This window comes from Pristiophorus japonicus, chromosome 3, assembly GCF_044704955.1.
Source record: "Pristiophorus japonicus isolate sPriJap1 chromosome 3, sPriJap1.hap1, whole genome shotgun sequence".
In the NCBI taxonomy this organism is placed as follows: Eukaryota; Metazoa; Chordata; class Chondrichthyes; family Pristiophoridae; genus Pristiophorus; species Pristiophorus japonicus.
In genome coordinates this window covers 125,267,000-125,283,984 of record NC_091979.1, presented here as the reverse complement: position 1 = coordinate 125,283,984, position 16,985 = coordinate 125,267,000, and the positions used below count along the sequence as shown (strand labels likewise).

Below are 16,985 nucleotides of genomic sequence, written 5' to 3'. Positions count from 1 at the left end.
CAGGTAATATTCTGTCTTCCTGTTTTTGCCACCAAAGTGGATAACCTCACATTTATCCACATTATACTTCATCTGCCATGCATTTGGCCACTCACCTAACCTGTCCACCATGCAGCCGCTTAGCATCCTCCTCACAGCTCACACCGCCACCCAGCTTAGTGTCATTTGCAAACTTGGGGATATTACATTCAATTCTTTCATCTAAATCATTGATGTATATTGTAATGCAACCTTCTGACTTGAAGGCAAAATTGCAACCACTGAGCCAAGCTTGAACAGATTCATTGTTAACAAATATGGTTGCTTTATTGCTGGCCTGTGGAAAAAATGCACTGAAAAGCAGTTGCTTTGATCTGCATGATGTTTGATACATGCATATTTCCACACATTACTTTGTTTTTGACTATTGATGTATGTGACTGATACGCCCTGCAATTGTGTAATAGCAATTCAGTCCTGTTCAGTCTCTGTAATATGTCTTTACATGTGACATATTTAAAGGTAAAATAAATGTTCACTGAAGGGTTGGTATATTGGTATTAAATGATGCTTTATGATCCTGTCGCAAGTTCACTAAACCCGTTGGAGTACATTACATTATATTGTGTAGTCCATTTTTAATGAATAATTCCTGTACTAATGTCACTGGAGCATGTCTAACTGTGTAAGTTTTTCTGTATTCTGTTCATAAATGTTGAGCTAAGTAGTTACTGCCTTTGAGTTTATTTTTATTGAGTTTATCCACCTAATCACAGAGCAATAAATAGAATAAGATCCAACTTTAAGTACACTGTCCTGAGACCTGGATTTCAATTGTGCCCTTGGTAAAATTCAATTCTGCTTTCTCTTGTTTTGAGGATTGTACATAAAAAGAATTTGGGCGTTAATCCAGTTCTTTGCAGATATGTTGCACCCATGGCATAAAACTGTCGGGAATTTTGTTTAAATTGACGCTACCCAGGTAATCTCAATCACACAAACTATAAAGATGAATGGGGTGAAGAGAGGGGTGTGGGCAAGACTTGCCTTTATATAGCATTTTTCTAATTTCTCAAATGTTCCTAAATACAATGGCTTAACAAGAATTGAACATTAGCATTGCAAAGAGTGGTCGAGTGAGGCTCGGATTAAGGCTTTATTGTGCATCTGACCGTGATGCACTCGACACGTGATGCTAATGCATGGTGCTCAAAATGGAAAATTGATTGGGAGAAAAAAAATGCTTAAGGGTGGGATTACAACTGAAAAATCTCTCCTGATCTGAATTCTACAGTAGCTGTCACTGGTTTCTTATGGAACTCTTTTCTCTCTTCAGGGACAGCAGCAGCGACAGTGATTCCAGCTCATCCAGCAGCAGCAGTGGCAGCAGTAACAGCTCTTCCAGCAGCAGTTCAAGCAGTTCAAGTGGAAGTAGCAGTACCAGCAGTAGTAGTAGTGGTAGCAGCAGCAGGAGTTCCTCTTCGAGTCCTCAGGAAAAAAGAGGCAGATCACCAAGGAATACCAGTGGGAGAAAAGAGGAAAGGCGCTTTGAAAGAAGAGACAGAATTTTCTCGCATGGGGACCACCGGCCGAGGATATCTGATCGAGAAAGAAGGGAGGAAAAACCTACCATTAGAGAAGAAAAACGCTCGGATATCAAACAACCGGGCTGGTCAAAGGATAGAAGGCCAGAGAGTGATAAAAGACGACGCTCTCCAGAGAGTGACATAAGACGACGCTCTCCAGAGAGTTCTTGGAAGGAACCTTCAAGAAGCCGTAGTCCCCAAGAGATAAGGCGAAGATACAGCCCAGATTCAAGAAGCAAAATTGGGGATGATAGGAATAGAAGACAGAGAAGAAAATCTAATAGTTCTTCTCCCAGACAGCAAATGAGAGAATACAGGTCCAGTTCTAGAAGCCCTCGTCGGTCATCAAGGAACGAGGCAAGTACTTCAAAGTTTAGTAGTAGATTAGAAAAAGCTGATAGCCACAAAAGAAGTCCAGAGAATCGGGACAAGAGAATATCTAAGGACACACGCCCAGCCAGTAACAAGAATTGTTTACAGCTAGAAGAAAGTACACGTCGAACACATTCTAGAAACTATAGCCCTTCGAGGTCACAGCAATTCCAACCTGGTCTTGAATCAAAGGAGAAAAGCAGAGATGGCAGAAATCTAAGATCAGATAGCTCATCTCGTAGTCCCCACCAAGAAGATTTTAAATGTTCAAAGAGTCCTGATTCACATTCTTCAAGTGTAAGACATGACTCCCAGAAAAGCAATAAATTAGTGGAATCTGACCCAGGAAGAAGGAAAGAAGAATATATTGTTACACAAGGGAGAGGGAAATCTTCTGAAAGTCCAGACAGTAATGAACCAAGCACCCGGTCGCCAAGTGATAGGAAACAAACACTGTCTGCAGTGAGCTCTGTTAGAGAATGTTCCAGAAATAATAGCCCTGAAAGTACAAAGCAAAAATCTCCAAGTCCCTCTTCAAGAAGTAGAGGTGATGAACGTGAATGTACTCCTCGAGCACAGCAGCAAAAATCTGATGGTTCACCCTGTTCAAGTGAAAGAGAAGCACACAAATCTGAGTCAGAAAGTCCCAGATCATCCCACAATGAAATTCCTGATTTTCATAAAAGCAGAATGGTACTGCCAGATTGTCTAGAAGAGAGTAAAAGCTCTGCAGTGCAGGAAGAAGACAATCAAGAACCAAGTTGTGACCAAGGAAAAGAAAATTGGTCTGAAAACATTCATTCTACAAGCAGTAGAGCTCCATCCTGCTCTGCCACAAGTTCTGGGAAAGATTTGTCTGCAACTGTCAGTAATGAAGAATCAAAATGTAAAGATCTTGATTCAGGGAATAATAAAAAAGATAGGAGTAGAAACTCTTCTCAAAGTTCAAGACGGAGATCATCCAGTACGTCGTCATCCTCGTCTTCGACATCCTCCTCCTCCACTACCTCTTCATCATCATCGTCATCCTCGTCGTCCTCATCAACATCCAGTGAAGAAGAGAATAATAAGCCTGGCTCTGATTTAGAACAGCCTACGTCACTACACAGGCATGAGAAGAAAGGATCTAATTCAGAGACTTCGCCACTACACACACGTACCGACAGTGGGAGAGGAAGCCCAGATGGTAAAGAAGAGGAGAGGTTTGAAGACTTCGAGTCACCTGATGAAAAAAGGACGCTTTGTCCTGCAGACAGTACTGGGAAGATCCCTTCTAGGAGTGATAGTCCTTTACAAGAGCAACCCCAATGCCCAACTTCATGTGGTACAATATATGGAAATCAAATATCTACTGAAGAAATGCAAAGTCCTGATGGAGTATCTTCTAGTGAAAAGAAACATGATTATAAAACCGATTCAGACACTTCAGAATCCTCTCCAGTTAGGGTTACACCCAGTTCTCAAAAAAGTAGAAAGTCTATGTCAGATACAGAAAGAATAGATGAACGAAGTTGTCAAAAAGTAAGTCCTGAAAATAAGGAACCAGACAGCACTTTATCATCTGATCCAACAGGTGACAAGGACCTGCAAACTGTTGAAAGCTCTGATGTGGAAAATTCAAATATCCAGAGTCCACATGTATCCAGCCAAAGACAACAGAGTCCCATTTTGGACAGTGCAGATGGAAATGAACAAACCTTTCCTCAGAAAAAGAGGCAGAGATCATCATCCTCTGAGAGGGGGGTTGGTTATGGGTCTGGATCTGAGAGTCCTGGGGCACCTCCTCACAAAATAGCATCCAAATCTTGCAATCCTGTTTCTGGTTTGCAGAAGGTACTAGGACATTCTCAGTCATCTTCATCACAAGAACACGAAGAAAATGAGAGCAGAAGACCAAGGGACGTGTCAGGTACAGTGATTTTTTGATTGCATGAGTAATTCAATATGCTAAGCTTAGTTGTATAACTAAAAATGCATCCTCAGGAATAATGAATCCAGATTTGGTGTGTATTCAGAATTTTGTGTGATTAAATCAGTGATCCTATGTAAATCCAACAGTTTTTTTAAAACTTGAGCACCAGAGACAACCAAGCAGCACTAGTTAAGCCCATTAAATTCTCATATTCCCACAGTTATCTAGGACTGAGCAGTGCAAATGTTCTTGTATAACTAAAATATATACTACAATAATACTTGGTCAAAATGAAGACAGCTGTCCACTTAATCACCACATCGCCTGAAATTTGCAGTGAGCAATAACAGCGAACGAACAGTATTCACTGTGACTACCCCTTTGAAACTGACAGCAACTTCAGGATGTTGTACATGCGCATCTGAACGTGGAAATCCTGAAGTTGCAGTCAGTTATTCGTTGCTCTGACCCTGTGCTGTGGACGCCCCCACGCAGCCAGAAATCATGAAATCAGGGAAAGTGACACAAACTTGGATTCTTCTGCTGTAATATCGCTGTTGAATACTCCATTAAAAGTTAGACCCTTTTGGATTAGGTGTAACTGGGGTTTTAACAGCCCATTGACTGCTAAAGAAATGGTAAGGCCCTGAAAAACTCTTAATTTTGTGGAGTGTCAAGTGTATCTATTTTAATAATTAACATTTTTAAGAAACCTTTTTAAAAATGTTTTTAAAAAGTTTTTTCATCTTTATTTCAGGTTTACCTTCACCCCATGTGAGAGCCCCAATCTTTGTTTTGGTCTCCATAACATTTTTAAAAAGTTGGAATCCAAGGAGCTTACTCATTTCCTGGTTCCGAAGTCTGAGAATTCTCATCATCATCATAGGCAGTCCCTCGGGTTCGAGGATGACTTGCTTGCACACTAAAAATGGGTACTCAGGTGACTGATGAATTCATTTTAAACAGTGGAAGATGCCTGTGCGTGAATTCTTTTAACGTGGGGTGGCCATTGCACACCGAGAATTCTGCATTGTGATTGGCTGCTTAGACAGCTTGCACTAGGAATTCCTCATTAACTTAAACTAATTTTAACTGAATGTTGGAAAAGCTGAAATTCCCGGCACAGTGATCGAGATCTTTGTGGCAAGCTTACTTCAGAGCCTTTGCTTCGGCGCTGACTGCAATTTACAGGCTCAATGTGTTCAATTTTACTGAGTGTAAATGTTCAGAAATCCAGCATATCAACTTTTTCTTTCAACTTAAAAAAGAATATCATTGCAGTACATATTTGGCATAGTCCTTTTGTATTTTATATAGTGACTGGTAGCAATTGTGCTGTTCCTGTTTAACATACAAGTGATAAAGGCTGTTTCATCAGGTAAAAATTAAGAGCTAAATCCTAACAATTCCACCTTGTACTGTGAGATGACTCCAGGGTAGGTATTCAATCTTCTACTCTGCTTTAATCTCAGCTTTTGTCAAACATGCACCTTGCATACACTTGTTCCGTTAAACTGCACTTATTTAAAATGTCCCAGTTGTTAAGCTCATTTTTTGAAGTGAACTTGAACATAACCTAATGCTCCTATTTACAGCCTTGTGATGTTTTGGATTCTGTTCAGACTTCTAGAAAAACTAAGGCCAAATGCACGTAGCATTTGTAACAAAATAGATGAGTTGATGGCACAAATTGAGACAAATGGGTCAGATCTGATAGCCATTACAGAGACGTAAGATGACCAGGACTGGGAATTAAATATTCAGAGGTATTTGACAATCCGGAAAGACAGACAGAAAGGAAAAGGAGGTGGGTAGCTCTAATGATAAAGGATGGAATCACTGCAATAGTGAGAAACCATATATGCTCAAAGGATCAGGATGTTGAAACAGTTTGGGTGGAGATAAGGAATAATAAGGGGAAAAAGTCACCTGTGGGCGTAGTCTATAGGCCCCCGAACAGTAGCAACTCTGTTGGTCAGAGTATAAACCAGGAAATAGTGGGGGCTTGTAAAAAGGGAACAGCAATAATCATGGGTGATTTTAACCTCCATGTTGATTGGACAAATCAAATTGGTCAGGGTAGCCTTGAGGAAGAGTTCATAGAGTGCATAAGGAACGGGTTCCTTGAGCAGTATGTAATGGAACCAACCAGGGGGCAGGCTACCTTGGATCTGGTCCTGTGTAATGAGACAGGATTAATAAACAATCTCCAAGTAAAGGATCCCCTTGGAATGAGTGATCAATAGCATGGTTGAGTTTCAAATTCAGATGGAGGGTGCGAAAGTTAGATCTCTAATTAGCGTACAAAGCTTAAATAAAGGAGACTATGAAGGTATGAGGGCAGAGTTGGCTAAAGTGGACTGGGAAAACAGATTGAAGTGTAGGACGGTTGATGAACAGTGGTGTACATTTAAAGAGAGATTTCACAACTCAAGAAAAATATATTCCAGTAAGGAGGAAAGGGTGCAAGAGAAAAGAAAGCCGTGGCTAACTAAAGAAATAAAGGCCCCAAGTTTCCACATGATTTGCTCCTGATTTTTAGGAGCAACTGGTGTAGAACGGAGTATCTTAGAAATCGGAATTCTCCACATTTAGTTTTCTGCAGTTCTAGTCAGGTAGAACAGTTTCACTTTGGAACAGAATTTCTTTTTCAAAAGGGGGCGTGTCCGGCCACTGACGCCTGATTTCAAAGTTTCCACAGTGAAAACGTACTCAAAACTAACTTAGAATGGAGTAAGTGAAGATTTTTGTACGCTTGAAAAAACCTTGTCTACACTTTCAAAAATTAGGCGTAGGGAACGGGGTGAGGGCGGGGAGGGGATGGGGGGGAAGGGAAGTCATTAAATTCTACAATCAATCCGTAGTTATACTTATACAAATATTATACAAATAAATCCAACTTGAATAAAAATTTATAAGCAAAGATTAAATAAACCATGTTCCTACCTGTGTGAAAGTGCTTCAGGCAGGCCTTTCAGGCAGCGGTGTGGCGTCAGTGTCTCGACGGCAGCGGCAGCAAGCAGCCTTCGAGCTGAGCTGCAGTGCTTGAGGCAGGCCTTCATTCCCCGCGAAGATGCAGCACCTGGACGGACTTGAGGCCATTCGGCCATGGGATTGCAGCGGCGTCAGTGGCTGGCCGGGAGCCAAAGAATGAACACAGGACACGCAGCTGCAGATTTAAAATTCTTTAGGCCGTTCGGCCACGCTTATGGGGCGGCGACAGTGGCTTGAAGGCAGCCGAAGAATCAGGAGCGGACATGAGGCCATTCGGCCATGGGATTGCAGCGGCGTCAGTGGCTGGTTGGGAGCGGAAGAAAGAACAGCAGCAGCCTTCGAGCTGTGAGGGGGACTGACTGAGGCCATTTGGACAGGGAGAGGCAGCCACATCGACATCTTTACATTTAAATTTGCAGAATGGGTGCTGCATTGTCAACACCACATATGCAATGGTTTGCTTCCTCATGCAAGAAATTCTTTGTTCTTGGTGGACGTTGATCCATTGCAAAGTTGAATTGGCACTTTTATTTCTCCAAACACACAGTCCTTAATTTGCAGGCACCGGTTCTGCAAGTTTAGCAGTGAAAAGCTGAACTCACTGATTTCAGCAGGTGATTTATTCAGCAGTGCTGCTAAAAGCACTCCCTCACACACAGAAATATCAAAAAAATTAAAATACAAGCCTTTGCAGGGGTCCAAGAAACAAATCTTCACTTTTTCTGCAGTACTTTTAAAAATGGCCGAGTGCCAATGTTTACTTCAGACTGCGCGTGCGCGAACGCTCCAACGCGCACGCGCAGGGTTGCCGGAACCAAGAAGCCTCATTTCAATTGTACCCACCCCCTCCTACTTACAAAATCGGCGCGAGTGGTAGGCTCCGCCCCCTGTGCGCAGCGCCAAGCAGACATCGAGCTCCAAGGAGCTTGAGAATACCGCACTTTTTTTCCGGCGCGAAAAACAGGCACCCAGCTCTGAGGTGCGCCTTTTTCGCCGCGTGTGGAAACTTGGGGCCAAAGGATGGTATCCGATTTAACAACAAGGGCATACAAAGTGGCCAAAACTAGTGGGAAGACAGAAGATTGGGAAGCTTTTAAAAGCCAGCAAAGAATGACCCACAAAAATGATTAAGCAAGAGAAGATAGACTATGAAAGTAAACGAGCACAAAATATAAAAACAAATAGCAAGAGTTTCTAAAGGTATATAAAAAGAAAAAGAGTGGCTAAAGTAAATGTTGGTCCCTTAGAGGATGAAACCGGGGAATTGGTAATGGGGAATATGGAGATGGCAGAAATTCTAAACAAGTATTTTGTATCAGTCTTTACGGTAGAGGACACTAACAATATTCCAACAGTGGATAGTCAAGGGGCTATAGTGGGGGAGGAACTTAACACAATCACAATCACTAACGAGGTGGTACTCAGTAAGATAATGGGAGTAAAGGCGGATAAATCCCCTGGACCTGATGGCTTGCATCCGAGGGTCTTAAGAGAAATAGCGGCAGGGATTGTGGATGCATTGGTTGTAATTTACCAAAATTCCCTGAATTCTGGAGAGGTCCCAGCAAATTGGAAAACTGCAAATGTAACTCCCCTATTCAAAAAAGGAGGCAGACAAAAAGCAGGAAACTATAGACCAGTTAGCCTAACAGCTGTGGTTGGAAAAATGTTGGAGTCCATTATTAAAGAAGCAGTAACAGAACATTTGGAAAAGCAAAATTTGGTCAGGCAGAGTCAGCATAGATTTATGAAGGGGAAGTCCTGTTTGACAAATTTACTGGAATTCTTTGAGGATGTAACAAACAGGGTGGATAAAGGAGAACCAGCGGATGTGGTGTATTTTAACTTTCAGGAGGCACTTGACAAGGTGCCACACAAAAGGTTACTGCACAAGATAAAAGTTCACGGAGTTGGAGGTAATATATTAGCATGGATAAAAGATTGGCTAACTAACAGAAAACAGAGAGTCAGGATTCTCTGGTTGGCAATCAGTAACTATTGGAGTGCCACAGGGATCAGTGCTGGGACCCCAACTATTTACAATCTATATTAATGACTTGGAAGAAGGAACTGAGTGTAACGTAGCCAAGTTTGCTGATGCTACAAAGGTGGGAGGAAAAGCAATCTGTGAGGAGGACATAAAGCTGCAAAAGTACATAGACAGGCTAAGGGAGCGGGCAAAAATTCAGCAGATGGAGTATAATGTTGGAAAGTGTGAGGTCATGCAATTTGGCAGAAAAAAATCAAAGAGCAAGTTATTATTTAAATGTGGAAAGATTGCAAAGTGCTGCAGTACAGTGGGATCTGGTGGGTACTTGTGCATGAAACGCAGAAGGATAGTATGCAGGTACAGCAAGTGATCAGGAAGGCCAATGAAATCTTGGCTTTTATTGCAAAGGGGATGGAGTATAAAAGCAGGGAAGTCTTGTTACAGCTGTACAGGGTATTGGTGAGGCCACACCTGGAATACTGCGTGCAGTTTTGGTTTCCATATTTACGAAGGGATGTGCTTGCTTTGGAGGCAGTTCAGAGAAGGTTCACCAGGTTGCTTCCGGCGATGAGGGGGTTGACTTTTGAGGAAAGATTGAATAGGTTGGGCCACTACTCATTGGAATTCAGAAGAATGAGAGGTCGATCTTATCGAAATGTATAAGATTATGAGGGGGCTTGACAAGGTGGCTGCAGAGAGGATGTTTCCAGTGGTGGGGGAGACTAGAGCTAGAGGGCATGATCTTAGAATAAGGGGCCGCCCATTTAGAACTGAGATGAGAAATTTCTTCTGAGGGTTGTGAATTTGTGGAATTCGCTGCGTCAGAGAGCTGTGGAAGCTGGGACATGAAGAAACTGTCTATTTCTGTCTTAAATTTATTTAAACGATAAGGGGATAAGGGGTTATGGGGAGTGGGCAGGAAAGTGGAGCTGAGTCCTTGATCAGATCAGCCATGATCTTATTGAATGGCGGAGCAAACTCGAGGGACCGTATGGCCTACTCCTGCTCCTATTTCTTATGTTCTTTTGTAAAACTTTACCTTTTTTAGTTTGTCAAGCTTCAAACACAACTTCAGGTAATTATGACCCCTCAAATCACGATCGTCCAATCACTGCCCATCAAGGTTGGGATCCTAATTCAAGATATACAAAGACACTTGTCTAAGTAACTCTTGCGCTTAGCTTTCAAAATCAGTACTTAGTATATTGCCTAATTTGACTGAAAAAGGAACCTTTCTTCTCTTGATAAAGAACCAAACAAAAAGAGGATTCTTTATCTGATTGAATCCTTGCTCCTCACGATGCAGGATCAATGGTTAACTTAGGGACAGGCCTCCAGGCCCTTGAAAATAGTAATAGATTACATAGAATTTAAAGCATAGAAAAAGGCTCTGTGCCTGTGTTTATGCTCCATGTGATCCTCCTCCCACTCTAATTCATTAAACCCTATCAACATATCATTCCATTCCTTTCTCCCTCATGTACTTATCTAGCTTCATCTTGAAATGCATTTATGCTATTCTCCTCAACTACTCCACGTGGTAGCAAGTTTCACATTCTCGCCCATCTCTAGGTAAAGAAGTTTCTCCTGAATTGGTTGTTCGATTTATTAGTGACTATTTATGGCCCCTAGTTTTAGACTGCCCACAAATGAAAACATCATCTCTATATGTACCCTATCAAATCCCTTCATAATTTTAAAGACCTCCTATTGGGTCACACAAGAATTTGGAGCAGGACTAGGTCATACTGCCCTTCGAGCCTGCTCTGCCGTTCAATAAGATTATGGCTGATCTTCGACCGGAGCTTCACTTTCCCGCCCAATCTCCATATCCCTTGATTTCTCCTCTCATCCAAAAAGAGATCTATCACAGCCTTGAATATAATCAATGAGCATCCACAGCTATTTGGGGCAGAGAATTCCAAAGATTCACAACCCTCTGAGTGAAGAAATTCCTCCTCATCTCGCTCATAAAAGGCTGACCCTTTATCCTGAGACTATGCCCCTTAGTTCGAGACTCTCCGTCCAGGGGAAACAACCTCTCCACATCTACCCTGTAAGTCCTCCTCACAGTCTTGTATGTTTCAATGAGATCACCTCATTCTTCAAAACTACAGAGAGTATAGGTCCAATTTACTCAATCTCTCCTCATAGGACAACCCTCTCATCCCAGAGATCAAACTAGGGAACCTTTGATGCACCATCTCCAAGGCAATTAATATCCTTCTTCAGATAAGACGACCAAACTATGCACAGTACTCCAGATATGGTCTCATCAAAGCCCTGTACAATTGTAGCAACACTTACTTATTCTTGTACTGAATCCCCTTGCAATAAAGGCTAACCTACCATTTGCCTTCCTAATTGCTTGCTGTTACCTGCATGTAATTGTGTTTCCTATACGAGGACACCTAAATCTCTCTGAACACCAGTATTTAATTGTTTTTCACCATTTTAAAAAGTTTTTTTTTATTCTTCCTACCAAAGTGAATAACCTCACATTATATTCCATCTGCCACCTTATTGCCCACTCAATTAACCTGTCTTTATCCCTTTGCAGTTCTTTGTGCCCTTTTAGTCTCATTAGATTCTCAAGTATTTTATCTCTACCGATCTCATTTACTTTAAGTTCCTCACTCACATTTTCCCCACTATTTTTCGTATGATTTTTTTTGTTCTACTGCAAAGACAAATACAAAATATTTGTTTAAAAGTCTCTGCAATTTCTTTATTCCCCATTACAATTTCTCCTGCCTCAGATTTTCTTCTGAGGCTTCTCTTTTCCAGAGAAAGAGCCCGAGTCTGTTTACTCTATCCTGATTTAACCTCTAGGCTCTGGTATCATCCTTGTAAATCTTTTTTGCCTCTATATACTTTTTGTAATCGAGACCAGAACTGTGCACAGTAGTACATGTGGTCTAACAAAGACAAATTGTACAATGGCAGATTTGTTGTAGCATTTGCTATGGACCTTCACCTTCAACTTGAAATAGTGGATTTATTCTTGAAGTATATTGTTAAAACTAACTTTTTAAAAATAATCATGTTTTTAATTTAAAAAAAATCATTTCCTCATATTTGATCTTCAGTCTTTTCCTCCTGATCATTTATCTCAACTTGGCCAACTTCAACCAAGTTCCGCTGTGTGGTTTGGTGACAAAGATGTGCCAGGAGTGGGCATGACATGAGTAAATCTGTTGGAGTTACCATCTTTTCTGCAGTTGAATGAATGGTAATTCAATGATGTTATATCTAGTTTGGAACTGACAATTCATCTGAGTTATGAATACCAAATTGATAATGGCTCTGGGATTTAAACTTCTTAATTCTAGATTGGGTGGCGGATATTTTACTACAACAACAACTCCTTGCATTTATACAATGCCTTTAATGTACTAAAGCATCCCAAGGTGCCTTCTGTCTACAAGTTGCCCAGTTCATACAGGTTCCAAAACTGTTCTATTGTGGCAGTCCATTAGTATAGCAATGTGATGTGCAACAGAGTAGAATATAAATAGAATAGAAAGGTTTGTAACAATCTTGGCTTGTTCACAGATAAGGGGGTGAGCAGAATCTGTTATTTCCCTTTCAGAGGCTTGAGATTATATTTCCTTTTTGATCTAAGTCAGGTTGTTTAATGAGGGTGTGGATAATATAAATATTATAACATCCCCACCAACACCTGGGAGTCCCTGATCAAAGATCGCCCTAAATGGAGGAAGTGCATCCGGGAGGCCACTGAGCACCTCGAGTCTCATCACCGAGAGCATGCAGAAATCAAACTCGGGCAGTGGAAAGAACGTGCGGCAAACCTGTCCCACCCACCCACCCGTTCCCTCAACGACTGTCTGTCCCACCTATGACAGGGACTGTGGTTTTCGTATTGGACTGTGGTTTTCGTATTGGACTGTTCAGCCACCTGAGAACTCATTTTTAGAGTGGAAGCAAGTCTTCCTCGATTCCGAGGGATTGCCTATGATGATGAAACATAAGTTTAGCAACTTTTGGTGCTCAAATGTTTCATTGTTTGAATTTGAAACTAATGGAGTTGAGATTGAATCATAGATCAGCACTTCCACAAGATGGCTACAAATGATGTTATAACTCACACTTTTTATTTTTTTTTAAAAAGTAAAATGCTTCAGTATTTTAAAACCAGGACTATTGATTTGTTGTTTTCAGCTGCTTATAATCACAGCATAGTTTCCAAGTCCTGGCCAAAGACCACCCTAAGTGGAGGAAGTGCATCCGGGAGGGCGCTGAGCTCCTCGAATCTCGTTGCCAAGCGCAGGCAGCGGAAGGAGCATGTGCAAACCAGACTCCCCAGCCACCCTTTCCCTCAACCACTGTCTGTCCCACATGTGATAGAGACTGTGGTTCTCGTATTGGACTGTACAGCCACCGAAGAACTGAGAGGGAAAGAGTGGAAGCAAGTCTTCCTCGATTCCGAGGGACTGCCTATGATGATGATGATGAGTTTTCAAGTGCCAATATCCCATCATTGTATATATTTCCTTCAATTATGCACTTTGCAAACTCTGCATTCCTCCAATTTTAAACATTCTTTTTTATGCTGAAGATCATGCCCATTTTTCAATGTCCTTGCAACGTAACTGTTCAGTGAAAAGAATATAATAGGAATAAGCACTTATCACATTTTGTCATCCATTCTCTCCCCTTATGTGACACACAACGTTTAATATGAAGAGAGAAGCATACTTCAGAAAATACTATAACTAGTTTGTAGATTAATCATGTAATTTGTAAGCAAATAGATAGACCTGTGGAATTTGTGCAGTTAAAACTTGTAGCAGGTTCTACAGCTGATTATGGGAACATGCACTCATTGTTTTTAATCATTCATTATTTCAGCACCTTGAGTGTGCAGCCTTATTTAGCTCAGTTCAAATAAATTGTTGATGCAAAAATGTGGCCATAACTCTTTTGAAAATTTTGGTCAGGCACAGAAATGGCTGAGAGCACTCTTCAGGACGACAGAGAGACTATTCCTGCCAGAGAAGCCCCCGCGAATTTGGAGAACCCTGTGAATGCAGGGGATGGGGCAAATTCAAGTAGCTCAGATAGTGAGGAGAGTGCGGCCAGCAGTGGGACAGCTGTGCAAAAAATGAAAAGCAGCGTAGTTCAGATACAGGTAAGATTATTGGTCAGTCAGTACGAATAATTTGAGAGGCTACCACTACCTCAAAACAATTGGTTTAATGAAACTACGTTTCTTGAAGCACTGTAACTGTATTCTCTGTGTGTTTGTTTGCATGAAGTTTCTTTTTTCTTATTACTGGAGTGACTAACTTGAATTCAAACTCTAATTCAGGAATCCCGAAGAGTCACACCAATTGCAGTAAAGATTGGACTGTTGGCTGACAGTCACATGCCTGCATCAATGCCACTCTTTTCTCTCTCTCTCTCCTCCCCCCCCCCTCTCTCTTTTCAACCCCTCCCTTTCTTCCCCCTCTCTTCCCCCCCCCCTCTCTTTCCCCCCCCCCCTCTCTTTCCCCCTCCCCCTCTCTTTCCCCCCTCCCCCTCTCTTTCCCCCCTCCCCCTCTCTTTCCCCCCTCCCCCTCTCTTTCCCCCCTCCCCCTCTCTTTCCCCCCCATCCCCTCTCTTTCCCCCCCTCCCCCTCTCTTTACCCCCTCCCCCTCTCTTTACCCCCCTCCCCCTCTCTTTCCCCCCCTCCCTCCCTCTCTTTCCCCCCCTCCCTCCCTCTCTTTCCCCCCCTCCCTCCCTCTCTTTCCCCCCCTCCCTCCCTCTCTTTCCCCCCCTCCCTCCCTCTCTTCCCCCCCTCCCTCCCTCTCTTTCCCCCCCTCCCTCCCTCTCTTTCCCCCCCTCCCTCCCTCTCTTTCCCCCCCTCCCTCCCTCTCTTTCCCCCCCTCCCTCCCTCTCTTTCCCCCCCTCCCTCCCTCTCTTTCCCCCCCTCCCTCCCTCTCTTTCCCCCCCTCCCTCCCTCTCTTTCCCCCCCTCCCTCCCTCTCTTTCCCCCCCTCCCTCCCTCTCTTTCCCCCCCTCCCTCCCTCTCTTTCCCCCCCTCCCTCCCTCTCTTTCCCCCCCTCCCTCCCTCTCTTTCCCCCCCTCCCTCCCTCTCTTTCCCCCCCTCCCTCCCTCTCTTTCCCCCCTCCCTCCCTCTCTTTCCCCCCCTCCCTCCCTCTCTTTCCCCCCCCTCCCTCCCTCTCTTTCCCCCCTCCCTCCCTCTCTTTCCCCCCCTCCCTCCCTCTCTTTCCCCCCCTCCCTCCCTCTCTTTCCCCCCCTCCCTCCCTCTCTTTCCCCCCCTCCCTCCCTCTCTTTCCCCCCCTCCCTCCCTCTCTTTCCCCCCCTCCCTCCCTCTCTTTCCCCCCCTCCCTCCCTCTCTTTCCCCCCCTCCCTCCCTCTCTTTCCCCCCCTCCCTCCCTCTTTCCCCCCCTCCCTCCCTCTCTTTCCCCCCCTCCCTCCCTCTCTTTCCCCCCCTCCCTCCCTCTCTTTCCCCCCCTCCCTCCCTCTCTTTCCCCCCCTCCCTCCCTCTCTTTCCCCCCCTCCCTCCCTCTCTTTCCCCCCCTCCCTCCCTCTCTTTCCCCCCCTCCCTCCCTCTCTTCCCCCCCTCCCTCCCTCTCTTTCCCCCCCTCCCTCCCTCTCTTTCCCCCCTCCCTCCCTCTCTTTCCCCCCCTCCCTCCCTCTCTTTCCCCCCCCTCCCTCCCTCTCTTTCCCCCCCTCCCTCCCTCTCTTTCCCCCCCTCCCTCCCTCTCTTTCCCCCCCTCCCTCCCTCTCTTTCCCCCCTCCCTCCCTCTCTTTCCCCCCCTCCCTCCCTCTCTTTCCCCCCCTCCCTCCCTCTCTTTCCCCCCCTCCCTCCCTCTCTTTCCCCCCCTCCCTCCCTCTCTTTCCCCCCCTCCCTCCCTCTCTTTCCCCCCCTCCCTCCCTCTCTTTCCCCCCCTCCCTCCCTCTCTTTCCCCCCCTCCCTCCCTCTCTTTCCCCCCCTCCCTCCCTCTCTTTCCCCCCCTCCCTCCCTCTCTTTCCCCCCCTCCCTCCCTCTCTTTCCCCCCCTCCCTCCCTCTCTTTCCCCCCCCTCCCTCCCTCTCTTTCCCCCCCTCCCTCCCTCTCTTTCCCCCCCTCCCTCCCTCTCTTTCCCCCCCTCCCTCCCTCTCTTTCCCCCCCTCCCTCCCTCTCTTTCCCCCCCTCCCTCCCTCTCTTTCCCCCCCTCCCTCCCTCTCTTTCCCCCCTCCCTCCCTCTCTTTCCCCCCCTCCCTCCCTCTCTTTCCCCCCCTCCCTCCCTCTCTTTCCCCCCCTCTCTCCCTCTCTTTCCCCCCCTCCCTCCCTCTCTTTCCCCCCCTCCCTCCCTCTCTTTCCCCCCCTCCCTCCCTCTCTTTCCCCCCCTCCCTCCCTCTCTTTCCCCCCCTCCCTCCCTCTCTTCCCCCCCTCCCCCCTCTCTTTCCCCCCCTCCCCCCTCTCTTTCCCCCCCTCCCCCCCTCTCTTTCCCCCCCTCCCCCCTCTCTTTCCCCCCCTCCCCCCTCTCTTTCCCCCCCTCCCCCCTCTCTTTCCCCCCTCCCCCCTCTCTTTCCCCCTCCCCCCTCTCTTTCCCCCCTCCCCCCTCTCTTCCGCCCCCCCCCTCTCTTCCGCCCCCCCCTCTCTTCCGCCCCCCCCCTCTCTTCCGCCCCCCCCCCTCTCTTCCGCCCCCCCCCCTCTCTTCCGCCCCCCCCCTCTCTTCCGCCCCCCCCCTCTCTTCCGCCCCCCCCCCTCTCTTCCGCCCCCCCCCTCTCTTCCGCCCCCCCCCTCTCTTCCGCCCCCCCCCCTCTCTTCCGCCCCCCCCCCTCTCTTCCGCCCCCCCCCTCTCTTCCGCCCCCCCCCTCTCTTCCGCCCCCCCCCCCTCTTCCGCCCCCCCCCTCTCTTCCGCCCCCCCCTCTCTTCCGCCCCCCCCCTCTCTTCCGCCCCCCCCCTCTCTTCCGCCCCCCCCCTCTCTTCCGCCCCCCCCTCTCTTCCGCCCCCCCCTCTCTTCCGCCCCCCCCCTCTCTTCCGCCCCCCCCCCTCTCTTCCGCCCCCCCCCTCTCTTCCGCCCCCCCTCTCTCTTCCGCCCCCCCCCTCTCTTCCGCCCCACCCCTCTCTTCCGCCCCCCCCCTCTCTTCCGCCCCACCCCTCTCTTCCGCCCCACCCCTCTCTTCCGCCCCCCCCCC

General features: G+C 46.1%; 1 protein-coding gene across 1 annotated transcript in view; it reads left to right on the top strand.

Annotated features, from left to right (window-relative positions):
• cwc22 (CWC22 spliceosome associated protein homolog) overlaps positions 1-16,985 on the top strand; it is a 62,324-nt gene that overhangs the window by 25,247 nt on the left and 20,092 nt on the right. The window contains exons 2-3 of the mRNA XM_070873662.1: positions 1,316-3,846; positions 13,795-13,985. Of these exons, the coding sequence (XP_070729763.1) occupies positions 1,316-3,846; positions 13,795-13,985 (2,722 nt within the window). The remainder of the gene's footprint in view (positions 1-1,315; positions 3,847-13,794; positions 13,986-16,985) is intronic.